The sequence below is a fragment of the Bipolaris sorokiniana genome, assembly GCF_000338995.1.
Source record: "Bipolaris sorokiniana ND90Pr unplaced genomic scaffold COCSAscaffold_10, whole genome shotgun sequence".
Lineage (NCBI taxonomy): Eukaryota > Fungi > Ascomycota > Dothideomycetes > Pleosporales > Pleosporaceae > Bipolaris > Bipolaris sorokiniana.
This window is the reverse complement of record NW_006911904.1, coordinates 886,098-901,235: the sequence shown is the minus strand read 5'-3', so window position 1 is coordinate 901,235 and position 15,138 is coordinate 886,098. Positions and strand designations below refer to the sequence as shown.

The following is a 15,138-nucleotide window of genomic DNA, read 5'->3' as shown; positions in this document are numbered from 1 at the left end:
GCGGTGGCTGATGATCCCCGAGTGGCTGATATGTATGTGGCTGGTGTGGCTGATCTGCCGTGGCTTGACGAACTAGCGCCTGCCATGCCCCCAGTCGGCCAGGTACGCAGCTCACCAGCTCTGGGTCCGCCCCAGCTAGCCAGGAAAGACACTTTGTCATCTCATAATTAGGCACGGCCCGCATCCTGGAATCGGCCTGGATTGCATTACGTTGCCTTGTGCGCCATTGCAACTGTGCAACCGCCCTCCCGCCTCTTGCTTCGTGTTTGAATTGGGGCCATGGATGGTCGTTGACCCAAGGCCCGCTCGTCCGTCATCCAACGTTGGTCCCTTAATCATAGTAGCCTAAGCATAGTCGTGACAACCTACACACCACAATGGCTGACACCGAGCCCCCACCAATAACACAAATACCGGCCTCGGACGCCGAGAAAAAGGCCACCGCCATGGGAGAAGATGGGACGCCCGTCGCAGACGCAGAAAAAACAACGGACGATAAGGAGAAGAAAGAGGCGGAACAGACGGATGAGGACGACGACGAGGACGAAGACGAGGACGAGGACGACGAGGACAGTGACTCTGATGCAGGCTCCGAGCATACCTCACCTGCCCCGGATAAGGCAGAAACAGAGGCAGACGAGGCAGCAAATGCAGAATCAGAAGCACCAGCAACACAACCCCCTCGGGAAGAAGCCGACACCTCAACACCTACAACCGAGGCACCAGCGCTATCCGTCCCGGATACCTCAGACCCGCCACGCACCTCAGAGCAGATGTTCGACCAGCGCCTGCCCCTCGAATCCCGCTCACGAACAGACTCGCAGTCGACCGTCGCCACCACCGCAACCCGCCCCTCGACCCGCAGCTCCCTCGTCTTCGTCGTCACTGCCCTCGAGACCATTGCCGCTTCCAAGGATGCTCGCAAGAACAAAAAATTGGGCGACAGCACCAATGCCGCTCTGTCTGCCATCAAGAACGAGGGCGACCCCGCGCGCATCAACCCTGAGGTTCTCTTCGAACCCCTTCAACTCGCCTCAGAGGCCCCCAATGTCCCCGTCTCCATCACCGCCCTCGACTGCATCGGCAAGCTCATCAGCTACTCCTATTTCTCCGTCCCCACCGAGCACCGCCCTGACAATAGCGAGGCACCGCCCCTAATTGAAAGAGCCATAGACACGATATGCGATTGCTTCCAGGGTGAGGCTACGGCCCCAGAGATCCAGCTACAGATTGTAAAGTCTCTACTCGCCGCCATATTGAACGACAAGATTGTGGTACATGGAGCGGGATTGCTCAAGGCTGTGCGACTCACGTACAACATCTTCCTCTTATCAAGGTCGAGTGCAAACCAGCAGGTCGCTCAAGGTGCACTGACCCAGATGGTCGGCACCGTCTTTGAAAGAGTCAAGGCCAGATTGGCTGCAAAGGAAGCTCGGCTGAATCTGTCACGTGTATCTCTTAACGACAAGAACATCTCCGGAGAGAGCGTACATCGGGGGGAACCTAGTCCGACAGGCTTCGACGGCGATGAGCCAAGTGGTGAGGACGAGCGTGATGAATCAGCCACGCCCAACGACAAGGCCGTCGACCAACACACTGGACCCAAGATTACGCTGCAAAGCTTTGAAAACAACATGAGCTTCAACGACGATCGTATTCACGACAATGCGCCAACCCTCGTGACTCGAATCAAGGCCAGGGCTGGCTCGCGGCAGGTTTCGGGCCAAGATGGTGCCTCGCCTCACATCAACACCGAGGAAGAGGAAGAGGACGAGATATTCGTCAAAGATGCATACCTAGTCTTTAGAGCCATGTGTCGGCTAAGCACAAAGAGTCTGTCAGTTGACCACGCTCACGACGTGCGGTCGCAGGGCATGCGCTCCAAGCTTCTCTCACTTCACATGATCCACACTATCTTGTTCAATAACATTGCTGTCTTTGAATCACCCTACGCTACCATCCGCAGTGGCAGCGACGAGCCTACAAGTTTCATTCAGGCGGTCAAACAATACCTGTGTTTGAGCCTTAGTCGGAACGGTGCAAGTTCAGTAAAGCAGGTGTTTGAAGTGGCCTGTGAGGTATTCTGGCAGATGCTCAAGTTCCTGCGCATATCACTCAAAAAGGAAGTCGAGGTGTTTCTCAAGGAAATTTACCTGGCAACATTAGACAAGCGAAGTGCCCCTGCATTTCAGAAGCAATACATTTTGACAATATTTGGAAGGCTGGCTGCAGACCCCCGAGCCCTGGTAGAGATCTATCTCAACTATGACTGCGACCGCACTGCGCTTGACAACATGTTCCAACGCGTTGTCGAGCACCTGTCCAAGATTTCCAGCAATCCTGTCACAATCACGGCAATGCAGCAGCAGGCGTATCAGGAGCAGCGGGAAAAGCAGTCCAAGCAAATGGACTGGCAAACCCGAGGCACCCTGCCCCCCTCACTCACTACAGCCTCTATGAACTCTTCACATGAGACTGAACAGAGCTTTCCTCAAGAATATGCTATGAAGCAAGAGTCGTTGGAGGCGTTGGTCGAGATACTACGCTCTCTCGTCAACTGGGCGCAGCAGGCGCTTCCCGAGAACACAAAGGCAGTCCATTCAAGCTTGCGCCCATCACTAGATGACCTCAGAGTGTCCATGGATACGCGAACACTCGCAGAGTCCCCAATGATTGGTGCAGACTCTGGTACAGTCACGCCGCTTGCGGAAGATGACTACAGTCAGCTTGAAAAGGCCAAGCAGCGGAAGACTGCTCTGACAAATGCTTTGAAACAGTTCAATTACAAGCCGAAACGAGGGCTCAAGACACTCATAGCCGAAGGCTTCATTCCCTCGAACAAGCCTGAAGATGTTGCTCGTTTCTTATTGGATAATGACCAGATAGACAAGACGGCACTTGGCGAGTTTCTTGGTGAGGGCGATCCAGAGAATATTGCCATCATGCATGCTTTTGTAGACTTGATGGACTTTTCAAAGACACGCTTTACCGACGCCCTGCGACGTTTCCTCCAGAGCTTCCGATTGCCCGGTGAGGCCCAGAAAATCGATCGCTTCATGCTCAAGTTTGCGGAAAGATATATTACCGGTAATCCAAACGCATTCGCCAACGCCGATACAGCATACGTCTTGTCATATTCGGTCATTATGCTGAACGTCGATCAGCATAGCAAAAAGATGAAGGGTCCCCGCATGACAGCAGCTGACTTTATCAAGAACAACCGTGGTATCAATGATAATGCCGATCTCCCGGAGGAGTATCTCCAAGGTATATTTGATGAAATCTCACGAAACGAGATTGTCTTGAACACAGAACAGGAGGCTGCCGCCGACAAAGGCTTAATCAGCCAGCAGCCTACTGGCGGACTGTCAAGTATTGGTCAAGTGCTGACCGGAAGCGCTCGCGACTCTCAGCGAGAGGCAATCGTTCAGGCTTCAGAAGCAATGGCCAATAAAACCGAGCAGCTTTACAAACAACTCCTTCGTGCTCAGCGGAGAACAGCCGCTACTCCCACTGTATCCAAGTTTATTCCTGCTTCATCCTCCAAGCACGTCGGACCAATGTTCGAAGTCGCCTGGATGCCTGTCCTCACCGCTCTCTCTGGCCAAGCCCAGGATCACAACCTTGAAATTGTTCGCTTGTGCATTGAAGGTATAAAGTTATCAATTCGCATTTCGTGTTTGTTTGACCTGGATAACTCGAGACAAGCTTTCGTCGCGTTTCTCTCGCGCTTCACGAACCTTTACAACGTGAGCGAGATGAAGGTCAGGAATATGGAGGCTCTGAAAGCATTGATCGAAATTGCACAGACAGAGGGAAACCTACTTCGAGAATCATGGCGCGAGGTACTCACTTGCGTGTCTCAACTGGACCGTTTCCAGCTCATCTCTGCTGGTATCGACGAGCGCGCCGTTCCCGATGTGCTCAAGTCCAGTTCGGGAACCTCGCAGCCACGCAAAAACCTCAATGTCCCAGGGAAAAGCCGACGAGCAAACTCGCAAGCAGGCAATTTCGGCTTCCATTCGGAAGTGGCCGAGGAAAGTCGGTCTGCCGAAATCGTTCGAGGAGTAGACCGCATCTTCACCAACAGCGCAAACCTGTCGGGAGAAGCGATTGTCGATTTTGTCAAAGCGCTCACTCAGGTCAGCTGGCAGGAAATTCAATCCTCTGGTCAGAGCGAGTCGCCGCGCACTTACAGCTTGCAAAAGTTGGTAGAAATCAGTGGCTACAACATGACGCGTGTACGTTTCGAGTGGACCAATATCTGGCAGGTACTGGGCGCTCACTTCAACGACGTGGGCTGCCACACCAACACAAACGTCGTCTACTTTGCTCTGAACTCCCTGCGGCAGCTGTCGATGAAGTTTATGGAGATTGAGGAACTACCTGGTTTCAAGTTCCAGAAAGACTTTTTAAAGCCTTTTGAGCACATTATCAACAACACCAACGTCGTGTCCGTCAAAGACATGGTACTACGCTGCTTAATCCAGATGATACAGGCACGAGGTGAGAACATTCGCTCAGGTTGGAAAACCATGTTCGGTGTCTTCACTGTGGCTGCGAGAGAGCCTTACGGTACGTTAAAATTGGTCCAGGTCATGTATAATCGCTAATTCAAAGCAGAGGGAATTGTGAACCTTGCATTCGAGAACGTCACTCAAGTGTACAACACACGCTTTGGCGTTGTCATATCGCAAGGCGCCTTTGCTGACCTGATTGTCTGCCTTACCGAGTTCTCAAAGAATTTCAAGTTCCAGAAGAAGTCACTACAGGCGATAGAACTTTTGAAGTCGTCTGTACCCAAGATGCTCCGGACGCCTGAATGTTCGTTGTCTGCTCGCGCTGGCTACTTGAAAGAATCCGAAACAGCCTCTTCGATACCAAAGCAGCCCAGCCGGCAAACGCAAGAAGAGCAATTCTGGTTCCCTGTTCTCTTTGCTTTCCACGACGTCTTGATGACTGGCGAAGATTTGGAAGTGCGGTCAAGAGCCTTGAGTTACCTATTCGACACTCTGATCAGCTACGGTAACAACTTTCCTCGTGAATTTTGGGACATGCTTTGGCGGCAGTTGCTGTACCCAATCTTCATGGTACTGAAATCCAAGTCGGAGATGACAAAGGTTTTGAACCACGAAGAGCTTTCCGTCTGGCTTTCGACAACCATGATCCAGGCTCTACGTAATATGATTAAGCTTTTTACACACTTTTTCGATTCGTTGGAGTACATGCTCGACCGTTTCCTCGATCTTCTGGCACTTTGCATATGTCAAGAGAACGACACATTAGCGCGCATTGGCAGCAACTGCCTCCAGCAGCTTATACTGCAGAATGTTCAAAAATTCACGCCAGGCCACTGGAGCCAGGTTGTGAGAGCGTTCGTTGATCTCTTCCAAAGGACAGAGGCTACCGCATTATTTTCTGCAGCCACCAGCGGATCTTCACCACAGCACCCTCCTGTGAACGGATCAGGAAACTCGGCAGATAACATGACACCAACAACAGATGGACCAACGGGCGAGCTCTCCCTGCAGACACCTGCGGAGGAGCCAAAGGTAGACAACGCGCTTGGCATCAACGGTCTGTCAAACGCACAGCGGCCATCCCTCGTCGCCTCAGAGTCTACCAGCACTCTTGGTGGTGAGCAACGTATGCCCTCTCCGCTACCCAAACGCCAAACACAAGAGCTTGAGGACTATCGTCCTGAAGGCCAAGACCTCCAGCAACCTCCTGTTGTAGTCACCGCCGCTCGCCGACGTTTCTTCAACCAAATCATAACCAAGTGTGTTCTTCAGTTGCTCATGATCGAAACAGTTCAAGAGCTTTTCACCAACGATGCTGTCTACGAAAAGATTCCCTCGGGAGAACTCTTGCGTCTGATGGCCGTACTGAAGAAATCGTACCACTTTGCAAAGCGCTTCAATGCGAACCGCGACTTGCGGTCCCGACTCTTCAGAGAAGGGTTTATGAAGCAGCCACCGAATCTGCTCAAGCAGGAAAGTGGATCTGCGTCGGTCTATGTCAGCATTCTCTTCCGGATGTATCACGACACGTCCAACGACCGCGCTGCTTCGCGCGCGGACACTGAAGCTGCGCTGATCCCCCTGTGTGAAGACATCATCGCGTCCTATGTGGAGCTTGATGAAGAAACCCAGCAGCGCAATATTGTCACTTGGCGACCTGTCGTTGTCACCGTACTAGACGGCTACACCGGTCTTCCTAACGCCGATTTTGAAAAGAACATTGATCTTTTCGCACCTCTTGTGGTCGGGCTCCTGGGCACCGAGATGGCGCCAGACATGCAACGCAGCGTGCAGGCACTTGTGGGGCGCATTTTCGAAACTAAACTCGGAATGGCCAAGGTACCGCTTATGCCGGCCACCAGTCGGAGTCCACGCGGAAGTTTTATGGGCAGCCCTACGATGGCGATGCAAAGGAGGTTCAGCACAAGCAAGGGCGGGAGGTAGTGTTTTAGATTTCTTCTTTTGGCGTTTCATTTCAAAGATACCCTTTTTAGGGGGTTTTACAATTTAACTCGACCAAGGAGAATAGTAGGATTTTCTTTTCACTTGGCTTCTAGCCTGACGGCAGCTTTGGGGTCTGTCTTTTGCATCTTTGGTTCCTCCACTGTTGGAGAGGGGTGTTCCTCTTTTTCCATATCTGTGCATCTGTGACGACAGGCGTTTGGCTCTAGACATGAAAAGGTGAAAGCAATTCAACGATGAGGCTGGAATCACTTTGTATGGAAAATGTACATTCGGATATGTCATTCAAAGTGAGATAATCCGCTTTGGACGGCTCTTTTTTTGTGATCAAGCAAATCTTCTTTCTAATCTCTATGGAGACTCTTATCTAGTCATTTCAATCGATAGCAACTGAAAACTGGACGTCTTTTTACAAACATACTGCTTGAGAGATTTTTTTCGGTACAATTTTGTAGTTTCGTGCTCTCGACCTTGGAAAAGCTCCAAATATACGGAGGTGCCTTTCAAAAGTATTGTCTGACGCTAATCTCGGCGATTCGGCGCAACTCTTCTTGGCGCAACTCCCACCTTCGAGCTGAGGAGCTGTTTGATCAGCCTACCTGCCACTACGTAGTTATCTTCTTACTATGGCTCCTTATACTGATATATATACCCGTACCTTAGTAATCGCGCTAAAGTCACCTCCTATTGGCAAGAATACGTCACAAGTTGCTGCGCTAACTGGTGTTAATCCTCGTACTGTCGATCGTATCTATAGTAGAGCTATTGCTGCAGGCTTTGAGCCAAACGAACTTCCTATTAAGATCCTTCCACACCACGTTCAGGATGCTCCAAAGACTGGTAGACCTACTAAGCAGGCAGAGGAGGTGAAGGAGCAGATATTTCAACAAGTACGACACGATAGATATGGACGAGAGAAGAGCTGTGCTGACCTTGCTAGTGGGCTCAGTCTCCAAGGAGTCGAGATCTCTGCCTCTACCGTCTAGAGGGTATTAAGAGCAGCAGGATACAGGAAGACCAAGCTAACGAGGAAGCCTGGGTTGACACAGGAGATGAGGAGTGCTCGTCTTAAGTAGGCATTAGAGTATAAGGACTGGACGTTGGAGGACTGGAAGAATGTTATCTGGACAGACGAGACGTCGGTAGTAATTAACCACCGACGTGGGGGCTATAGAGTCTGGAGAAAGGCAGATGAGAGAGTAGTTAAGAGCTGTATCCGTGAGAGGTGGAAGGGATACTCTAAGTTTATGTTCTGGGGCTGCTTCTCGTACGATAAGAAGGGTCCATGCCATGTCTACCAGCTAGAGACAAAGGCAGAGAAAGAGGATGCTGCTCGTTGGATTGAGTAACTGAACGCTGAGCTTAAGCCTCTATAGAGAGAGGAATGGGAGCTGTCAGAGTCCATGAGGAGGATAGGGCTACGTAATAAGCGTGGCAGGAAGCCTCAATGGAGATGGACAGAGAAGACAGGCAAGCTGGTGCGCACGTCTGGAGGTGGCATAGACTGGTGGAGATATCAGACCTGTGTTCTAATCCCAAAGCTGATTCCTTTCGCTAAAAAATGCCTCTAAGATAGACCTCAGACTGTTGTAATGGAGGATAAGGCACCTAGCCACGCCCACCACTATCAAAGTGTGATCTATCGCCTGCACGATGTCGAGAGACTACTCTGGTGTAGTAACTCGCCAGACTGTAACTGTATTAAGCTATGCTAGTTCTATATGAAGAGAGAGACTATGAAGAAAGGAGCTCCACAGTTAAGGGCTGAGGCAGTCAGAATCTGGCAGAACTGCTGGAGAGATCTCTCGCAACTTAAGATCTAAGCCTGGATTGAGCGAATTCTTGTACATATTCAAAAGATAATTGAGCTACAAGGTGGCAATGAGTACATAGAGGGGAGAGACAAGCCTCGGCTAAGGCGGCCGTACTTCGGATAGATTATTCTTGGCAGACAATACTTTTGAAAGGCACCTCCGTACCATTCAGTTGAAATCACTCATAGTATTGTTCATTTATTTCACGACAGAATTGTCCTCACTAGATAATATGAGACGAATAACTGGGTTGATCTTATGTCACAGCTTCCACGAAATGAAGGACCTAAGGATGCCAGTGTCTAAAACGTGGTGGTGGTACAATATCATCGGCGGTATTACGGATATGAAAACGCCCAAGCTTTGTCGATCTGGTAGACAGGTTTAGTCAGCCCCAACCTGGTCATTTTCGCCACCTCGCGACTCTCTATTCTATTTGAACTCCACTTGTACTATTAGACTTTGACAACTGCTATCATGGAACAATCCAGTCCACCCATAGAACAGCCTGGCACCCCTAAGCGTCGCCACATCACTCCTCTGACTAGGGATGATCGGTTGAGGATCCATACATTATGGAAAGCTGGTCATAAACAACAATGGATAGCAGACCATCTTGGCTTCAAGCTTCGCCAAGTGACGTACGTACTTAGCGGACCCGTAACACCACGAAAAAAGACTGGTCGACCTAAGAAAAAACCAGCGTCAGAGAAGGAGGTGCAGGATTTGAACAGCAGACTACTCGAGTTGCAGCACGGGGTGCAAGGTCCCAGTAATGGGCAAAAAAGTATCAAAAATGGGCCGGAGAGTTTCAATGGCATACCCCAAGACATAAATAACAGTCTGCAGCACCTAGAACATCAACCACAACAAGTTCAGCAAGTTCAGCAGCAAGTATACCATGGCCATCATTTGCCAGGACATATCAACCAGGTGTCACAACCAGTACACCATTATAGGCTACCAGGACAAGTCCACCAAGTGCCGCAACACGCACATCAGAGGCTTCCACAAAACCTTCATCAGGTACCGCAGCAGAGTTATCAGGCGCTACGATACATACATCCAGTAGCACAGCCGATTCACCAGGCACCGCATCAAGTCTACCAGCCGCCGCAGCAGATCCATCGGATACTGCAACACGTATCCAAGGAGCTACCACGGAATTTAATCCCGGAACCACAACAAATACCAGGACTCCAGGGGTCGCCGCAGCAAGTATCAAGAATCCAGCAGCCACAGCAGCCGCAACAGCAAGTAGTTCCGGAACCGCAAAAGACGCCAGGAACCCAGGAACCACAGGCTGCAGAAGATCGGGAATTGCAAGACACGTCCAACGAGCTACAACCAACAATGGTATATAAAGAACCTGAGAAAAGTTCCGGGGACCAGGACCAGGAACACACCGTTCAGGAGCCGCAAAAAACAGACCCGCAAAAGACGGATCAGGAACCCCAACACCCTCAAAAGACACAGGACCACCAAGAACCAGTGTATGCAGACAACGGATTGCAGGATACAGACCCCGAGGCGTCTGAAGAATAACAATGTCGCAGAATACCGAGTGCACTGTTCTCACCCGTCCACCACTAAAGACTTGGATTGCCTACAGTACAGCGACGCCCAGCTGCACGATTCCCTCCAACACCGGAGTCTTATCTCACCAAGAATTCTCTGAAAAGACTGTGGTGCTACAAGGGAGATACCTAGATCCCAGTCTCTTCCCTTCGCAAAAACCCGAGTTCTCCCCCTCAGGACTTCGAATTCAAATCGTAATTCACGTCTAGCTTCGCAGCTTCGCTTGTTCGTCAGGCACAGTACCGGCACGAACATAGTTATGCATTCTGCGAACTAGAAAGTCGTAGGAAGATAACACTGTTTTGATGATGGTATCAAGCAGGTTGTGTGGAGGAGTAAAAAGGAGGGTTGTCAGGATATCTGGGAGGGAAAGGAAAAGAGAGGATGGATGAAGAAGGGAAGGCGGTATCTCACCGTCGCCGCAATTAATGTAGTATTTTTTTTATATATTATCGTAATACAATCTGAAACAAATACAACAAAACCCACATTTTTCTCTATTATTTCTAATCACTTACTCGCCCACACTCACTCCCCAAGCACCCCATCCCATCCCATTTCATACATTGCAAAAGAGAACGTCTAAGCTTGACTAACCCCACATCCCCCCCACCTATCTCCACCCCACCCCGAATGAATTTTCCCTTTGCCCTGAACAAAAAAATTCAACCATGGAAAAGGTTCCAGGGAAGTAAGTAAAAACAAGACAAAAAAGAAAGCGACCGATGTGGGACTCGAACCCACAGCCTCAGCCTTAGGAGGGCTGCGCGCTACCATTGCGCCAACCGGCCTTGTTGATTTGTTGAAGGATTTCTTTTTTGATGTTATTATATATCTCAATAAAAGAAAGGGATAATGCACATTTCATTCCGCCTACTCTCTCTCTCCACCCCTTCCATCCTAGTCCGGCGATTCAAGTATCCAGCATGCATTTAAAACTTTCCAATGCTCCTTACATAGCAGTAAAACGTAACCTACACATTTCTACAACTTTCTCTTGTACAAATACTCTCTAGCTAAACGAAACCCGCAAACTACTTGGAGCGTAGAAAAGTAGAAGAGAAAAAAAAAGGTATCACTTAAACATCCCAGAACATAATCATCTCCTCCGCTGCCACCGCAGCTCTCAAATCCACTTTTTCATAAATGTACAAAAAAAATCTCCTTACGTGCCTCCCCCAAAAAGAACACTCTTCAAAGAAAAAGAATGAGAAGAAGGAAGGTGATCACGCACTCTCCGCCCTCCCACTTCCCCTCCTCCCCCCACCACTTCTACCCACCCCTTCCCCGACCGAAGCTTCATACCCCGGATCCTCACTCAACTCGCTCATACTCTCCGTATTACTCAGCATACTGGCTCTTTTACTCTGCCAAGAAGGTACATTGCCATCACTCGGTGTGGTCGGTCTCGACGACGAAGCCGGCGTCGAAGTTTGCTTTTGTATAGGACTAGGGGGTTGACGAGCCGATTGCGCCGTTCCTTGCGAAATGATAGTGGAGCTAGATCGAAGGGATGACTTGCGACTCGTAGTCGTACTATTAGATGCGTTACTCCAGCGGCGCTCGCGGGATTCAAGGGGGCGGAGGCGGGCGTCGAGGTCGAGGTCGGTCGTTGTAGGGGTGACACTGCGGGAGGAGCTGCGGGAGTGGGAGCGGTCTCTGTTGCGGGCTGGTTGGAGGAGGCTAGAGCGGCGCTTGCGGGAGGAGCCGGTGTGCGAGAGGGTGCGGTGGTGGGCGTGGGCGTGGTGGCCGGATTTCTCGACGTCGGCGCTGCGGCTGCTGAGGCCGCGCGCGCGCTTCCAGCCGCGCCAGCCTGTCCACCAGAGCCAGCCGCCTTCTTCCCGGGCGATTTCGCGTTGGCGGGCGCGGACCCGCTTGCGGAGTTCGGCTCGTCGCTCGTTTTCTGTGGCCCAGTATTCGTTTCTGTAGACTTCCCATTCTTGGCGGAAGTCGGGTGTGAATGGCTTCGGTAGAAGAAGAAGCTTGATGTAGTCGCCTCCAGGTGCAATGTCTTCTTCGGCATACTCCTTGCCATCCTCAACTATACGGTGTCGTGGGCGGCCTCCGTCTAACGCATGCTTATTCTCCTGCGCAACATTGATAAAGTGATACGAGCTTCCTCCAGTCTCTCCGCCCCAAAGGCCACCCGAAAAAGGCACAACAAAGTGCGCCCACTCGACCAATTCTCTCCACCAAGGCCCTCTGATGACGACAATCTTGGCATTCATGCCCCTCAGCCCGCGGTTGGCAACGCCAATCCAGCGCCGTGGCCACCGGACTCCTCTCTCCCATTGTCCTGTTGCCCAGAATAAAAGGGCCGTGACAACACCCGTGATGAAGCCGACCTTTTGCAGCATATCAAGCAGCCAATATTGTGAACCACCAATTCCCTTGCCATCCTCCCGCGGCCGTAGCCACAGTAGGTAAAAGCAGAAGCCGATCCATACCGCCAGCAATGTCAGCACAAAGGTGTTTTGCCGGCGCCGCGCGCGTAGGGTGAGGTACTGGCTGCGCAGACTGGCTTCCAGGATGAGGAGATTCAAGTATATCTGGGGCGGAGACGACGGAAGGAGGGCTGTGGGGTCGCTAATGACGGGCGGTCGCGGGGTCTTGATAGTAGGGAGTCGGTCGTTTGCATCGTGGGGGCCGTGTGCGAGTATCGAGGCCGAGTATGGCGGCGGGTCTCTCTCCATTCTCTCAGCGAGCTTGTTTACATTTGTGCTAGGCGGCGGAGCGCCTTTGACCATCTGGTCCAGCGTCTGGTTCGCCATTTTGCGTGTGGTGTTCACCGTCCGTGGCGTGCTTCTGTGACGTCGACTGCGTCTGCGTCTGGCGGTGACATGTGAGGCCCAAGCCACAGGAGCCGAGAGTTGTAGCAGTAGCAAGGGCAGAGCGCTATTGCATGGCGATATATGTGCCGGGAGAACGCGTCCCTGTGTTTGTGACTTTCACGTGAAGATGCAAGGGTCTCGTGCTCATATCGACCGAGAGAGAGACAGAGGGTGTCGTGTATGTGCGACTCGGGCGGCATGGGAGGATGCAGCCGCTGGTCTAGCCGGGAGCGGTGAAGACCAGGATTGCTGGCACCGTTGTGTGTCTACCCCACCACGCCTAGCATCGTATAGGCAGGCCGGGTTGGGAGGTTTCGACGACATGAGGTGACACGTCCTAGGCCATGCACTAGATCAAGACGTGGACGGGACGGGGCCGGGGCAGACTGCATGCAGGGCCTCATGTGAGGAGATCATCTCTGCACCCGCCAGCCATGGGAGGGGTACCGTCCACCCGGGCGGAGTCTCGACACCCACCACCCATCACGAGTCGACTGCATCTAAACAAAAAAACTATACTAACATTGTCATGCCTGCAGTTGGAGAGGCTCTACTAACCAAACGCCAAGCGGTTCACAAACCAACCTCCAAACGCCCAGTACTATGCACATCCATCTATCCACCCAATTCTATCCGCGTCTTCGTTCCTGTTCTCTCCGCCTGACTTCCTCCATCTCCTCTAGCATCACTCGGTTGAACTGCTCCCACCCGTCTAGGTACACGTGGTGACCGGCCTTGTTGATGATGATAACCTTGGCAATGCCATGATCTTGCTTCTTCTCCTCAGGCGATGCCTTTGCTAGTATGCGTTCACGCTCCTGTTTCATCTTCTCCTCCGCAGCGAACCCGCCCGCAACATCCATCCAGTCATTCTCTCCGTACATGAAGATTACAGGGAAACCCTTCTCGCGCTGCGCGGCCGGTTCGGAGCTTGCAGATTGGTTTGGTGGGGCATCGCCATCCACAGAAGGCGTGTCATGTGCTTGTATCCACTGCCGCCCTACGCCTTGTATCCTCCGAATCAGAGGGCTGCGGGCAAATGCACCGGGGGCTAGGAGGTATGACAGCGCATACTCTGAACTACCGCGCTGGCGGAACAGAGCATAGCTGTAGTTGTGCAGTGCCTGCGCTTCCTCTTCGGGCAGATGTGAGAACCGGCGTGATGTCCATCCTGACACAAGACGTGGACCAAGAGGCCCTGACCAGCGGACAAAGGTAAAGGGAGATACCATATTTGCTTCCCAGAGTGAATACAACCACCATGGTAAACGTCGTCTGGGTGGCTCCTTGCCTTCTTTTGCCGTGGCTAGGACATGTTAGTTGTGTGCTGACGCCACCAACCCTGGTCTAAACATACCTTTTCCCTTTTGCTGGTTCATGAAATTGTTTTTATCCGCCGTTGACGCCTGCACCCCGCTTTGGTTCGTCTCGGCAGCATCCTGGGTAAATTCATTTGCCATGGTTGAATCCTGGGGGTCAGGCATCTCGTCATCTACTGCATATGGGTCTTCTGGTATGCCCACAGGGGAAGCCAGGATCAACTTGTTCAGATGGCCCGGATACTTCAATGCGTATGCTACAGCCAGGTATCCACCCAGACTATGGCCCAGCAGTGTGAAGCGCTCCAACCCTCGCTTGATCCTCCATTCCTCAAGCGCATCCACGAACCACGACTCGGTTTCTGCAATCTTGCCCTCCTTGTCTTTGGCGTGGATTTTGAACGGTGGCCGGCTACTTCGTCCCATGCCTAGCAGATCCAGTGCATAAACCTTCCAACCCTCGGCACGCGATATGGCCTCAAAGTTGCGATAAAAGAAGCCCAGTCCGGCACCGTAGCCATGCAACATGACCAGATTGTTCTCCACATCCTCGCCCAGACGCTCGACAGAAAACTCATTGAGCGCGCGATCCTTGCCACTCAGCTCAACCATCTGCGAGTTCCATCGTCGTGGGCCATAAGGGTCGTTGGCCGCAGTGGTTGTGGTGTGGTCTTCGGGGTGTTTCGGTGGCGCATGCAAGTCGACGAACGAAGGCACTGCAGAGCCTGAGGCGGCGCCTGTTTGCGTGTGTGTCGGTGGGCTCTGGAGGTGGGGGACAAAGGAGAGGACGCGGTGTTCGGTTGCCATGGGGGATAGGCCAGCCCACCACTGCTCAAAGCCTGCCTTTGCTGACAGCGGGAACCATTTGGAGAAGCGGCCTTGTTGTGCCTCTCCCTGCTCCTTTGCGCGCTGGCTCGCCAACATGCTCTGCTGGCCTCCCTGGGCGCCTTCTGGATGATCCGGAGCCGCCATGGTGGAACTCGCTTTGCTCTCGATACGAATGGGTGTGCTGAGGCTCAGGCTGATATAACTTGCGCCACCAAATCCAACGCTCTTATGAAGCACGCTGCGTGCGGTTGGTCGTGCCAGATAGGACCGGAACATTCGCAGGCGT

At 52.0% G+C, this 15,138-nt stretch overlaps 5 protein-coding genes and 1 non-coding gene across 6 annotated transcripts; 2 read left to right on the top strand and 4 right to left on the bottom strand.

Moving 5' to 3' along the window:
- The first annotated feature begins 146 nt into the window (after nucleotides 1-146).
- On the top strand, nucleotides 147-6,886 carry COCSADRAFT_201190 (uncharacterized protein). Its single transcript, XM_007703707.1, has 2 exons — nucleotides 147-4,575; nucleotides 4,624-6,886. The coding sequence occupies exons 1-2, from the start codon at nucleotides 378-380 to the stop codon at nucleotides 6,462-6,464; spliced, it is 6,039 nt and encodes a 2,012-aa protein (XP_007701897.1). The 5' UTR covers nucleotides 147-377; the 3' UTR covers nucleotides 6,465-6,886.
- Nucleotides 6,887-7,519: 633 nt separating this feature from the next.
- Nucleotides 7,520-8,106, bottom strand: COCSADRAFT_222138 (uncharacterized protein). Its single transcript, XM_007703706.1, has one exon. It carries the CDS (start codon nucleotides 7,772-7,774, stop codon nucleotides 7,562-7,564), a length of 213 nt encoding a protein of 70 aa, XP_007701896.1. The 5' UTR covers nucleotides 7,775-8,106; the 3' UTR covers nucleotides 7,520-7,561.
- Nucleotides 8,107-8,756: 650 nt separating this feature from the next.
- Nucleotides 8,757-10,274, top strand: COCSADRAFT_38466 (uncharacterized protein; the record flags this gene model as incomplete). The annotated part of the gene is made up of 1 exon (XM_007703439.1): nucleotides 8,757-10,274. A coding segment is annotated over exon 1 (1,061 nt), but the record flags the coding sequence as incomplete, so codon positions are not given.
- Nucleotides 10,275-10,593: 319 nt separating this feature from the next.
- On the bottom strand, nucleotides 10,594-10,665 carry COCSADRAFT_t58. Its single transcript has one exon. It is a non-coding gene; the product is annotated as a tRNA-Arg (tRNA).
- A 65-nt stretch (nucleotides 10,666-10,730) lies between these two features.
- On the bottom strand, nucleotides 10,731-12,897 carry COCSADRAFT_38465 (uncharacterized protein). Its single transcript, XM_007703438.1, has one exon. The coding sequence runs from the start codon at nucleotides 12,643-12,645 to the stop codon at nucleotides 11,101-11,103; it is 1,545 nt and encodes a 514-aa protein (XP_007701628.1). The 5' UTR covers nucleotides 12,646-12,897; the 3' UTR covers nucleotides 10,731-11,100.
- Nucleotides 12,898-13,334: 437 nt separating this feature from the next.
- On the bottom strand, nucleotides 13,335-14,996 carry COCSADRAFT_93753 (uncharacterized protein; the record flags this gene model as incomplete). Its single annotated transcript, XM_007703705.1, has 2 exons — nucleotides 13,335-14,011; nucleotides 14,063-14,996. The coding sequence occupies 2 exons, from the start codon at nucleotides 14,994-14,996 to the stop codon at nucleotides 13,335-13,337; spliced, it is 1,611 nt and encodes a 536-aa protein (XP_007701895.1).
- Nucleotides 14,997-15,138: the final 142 nt, after the last annotated feature.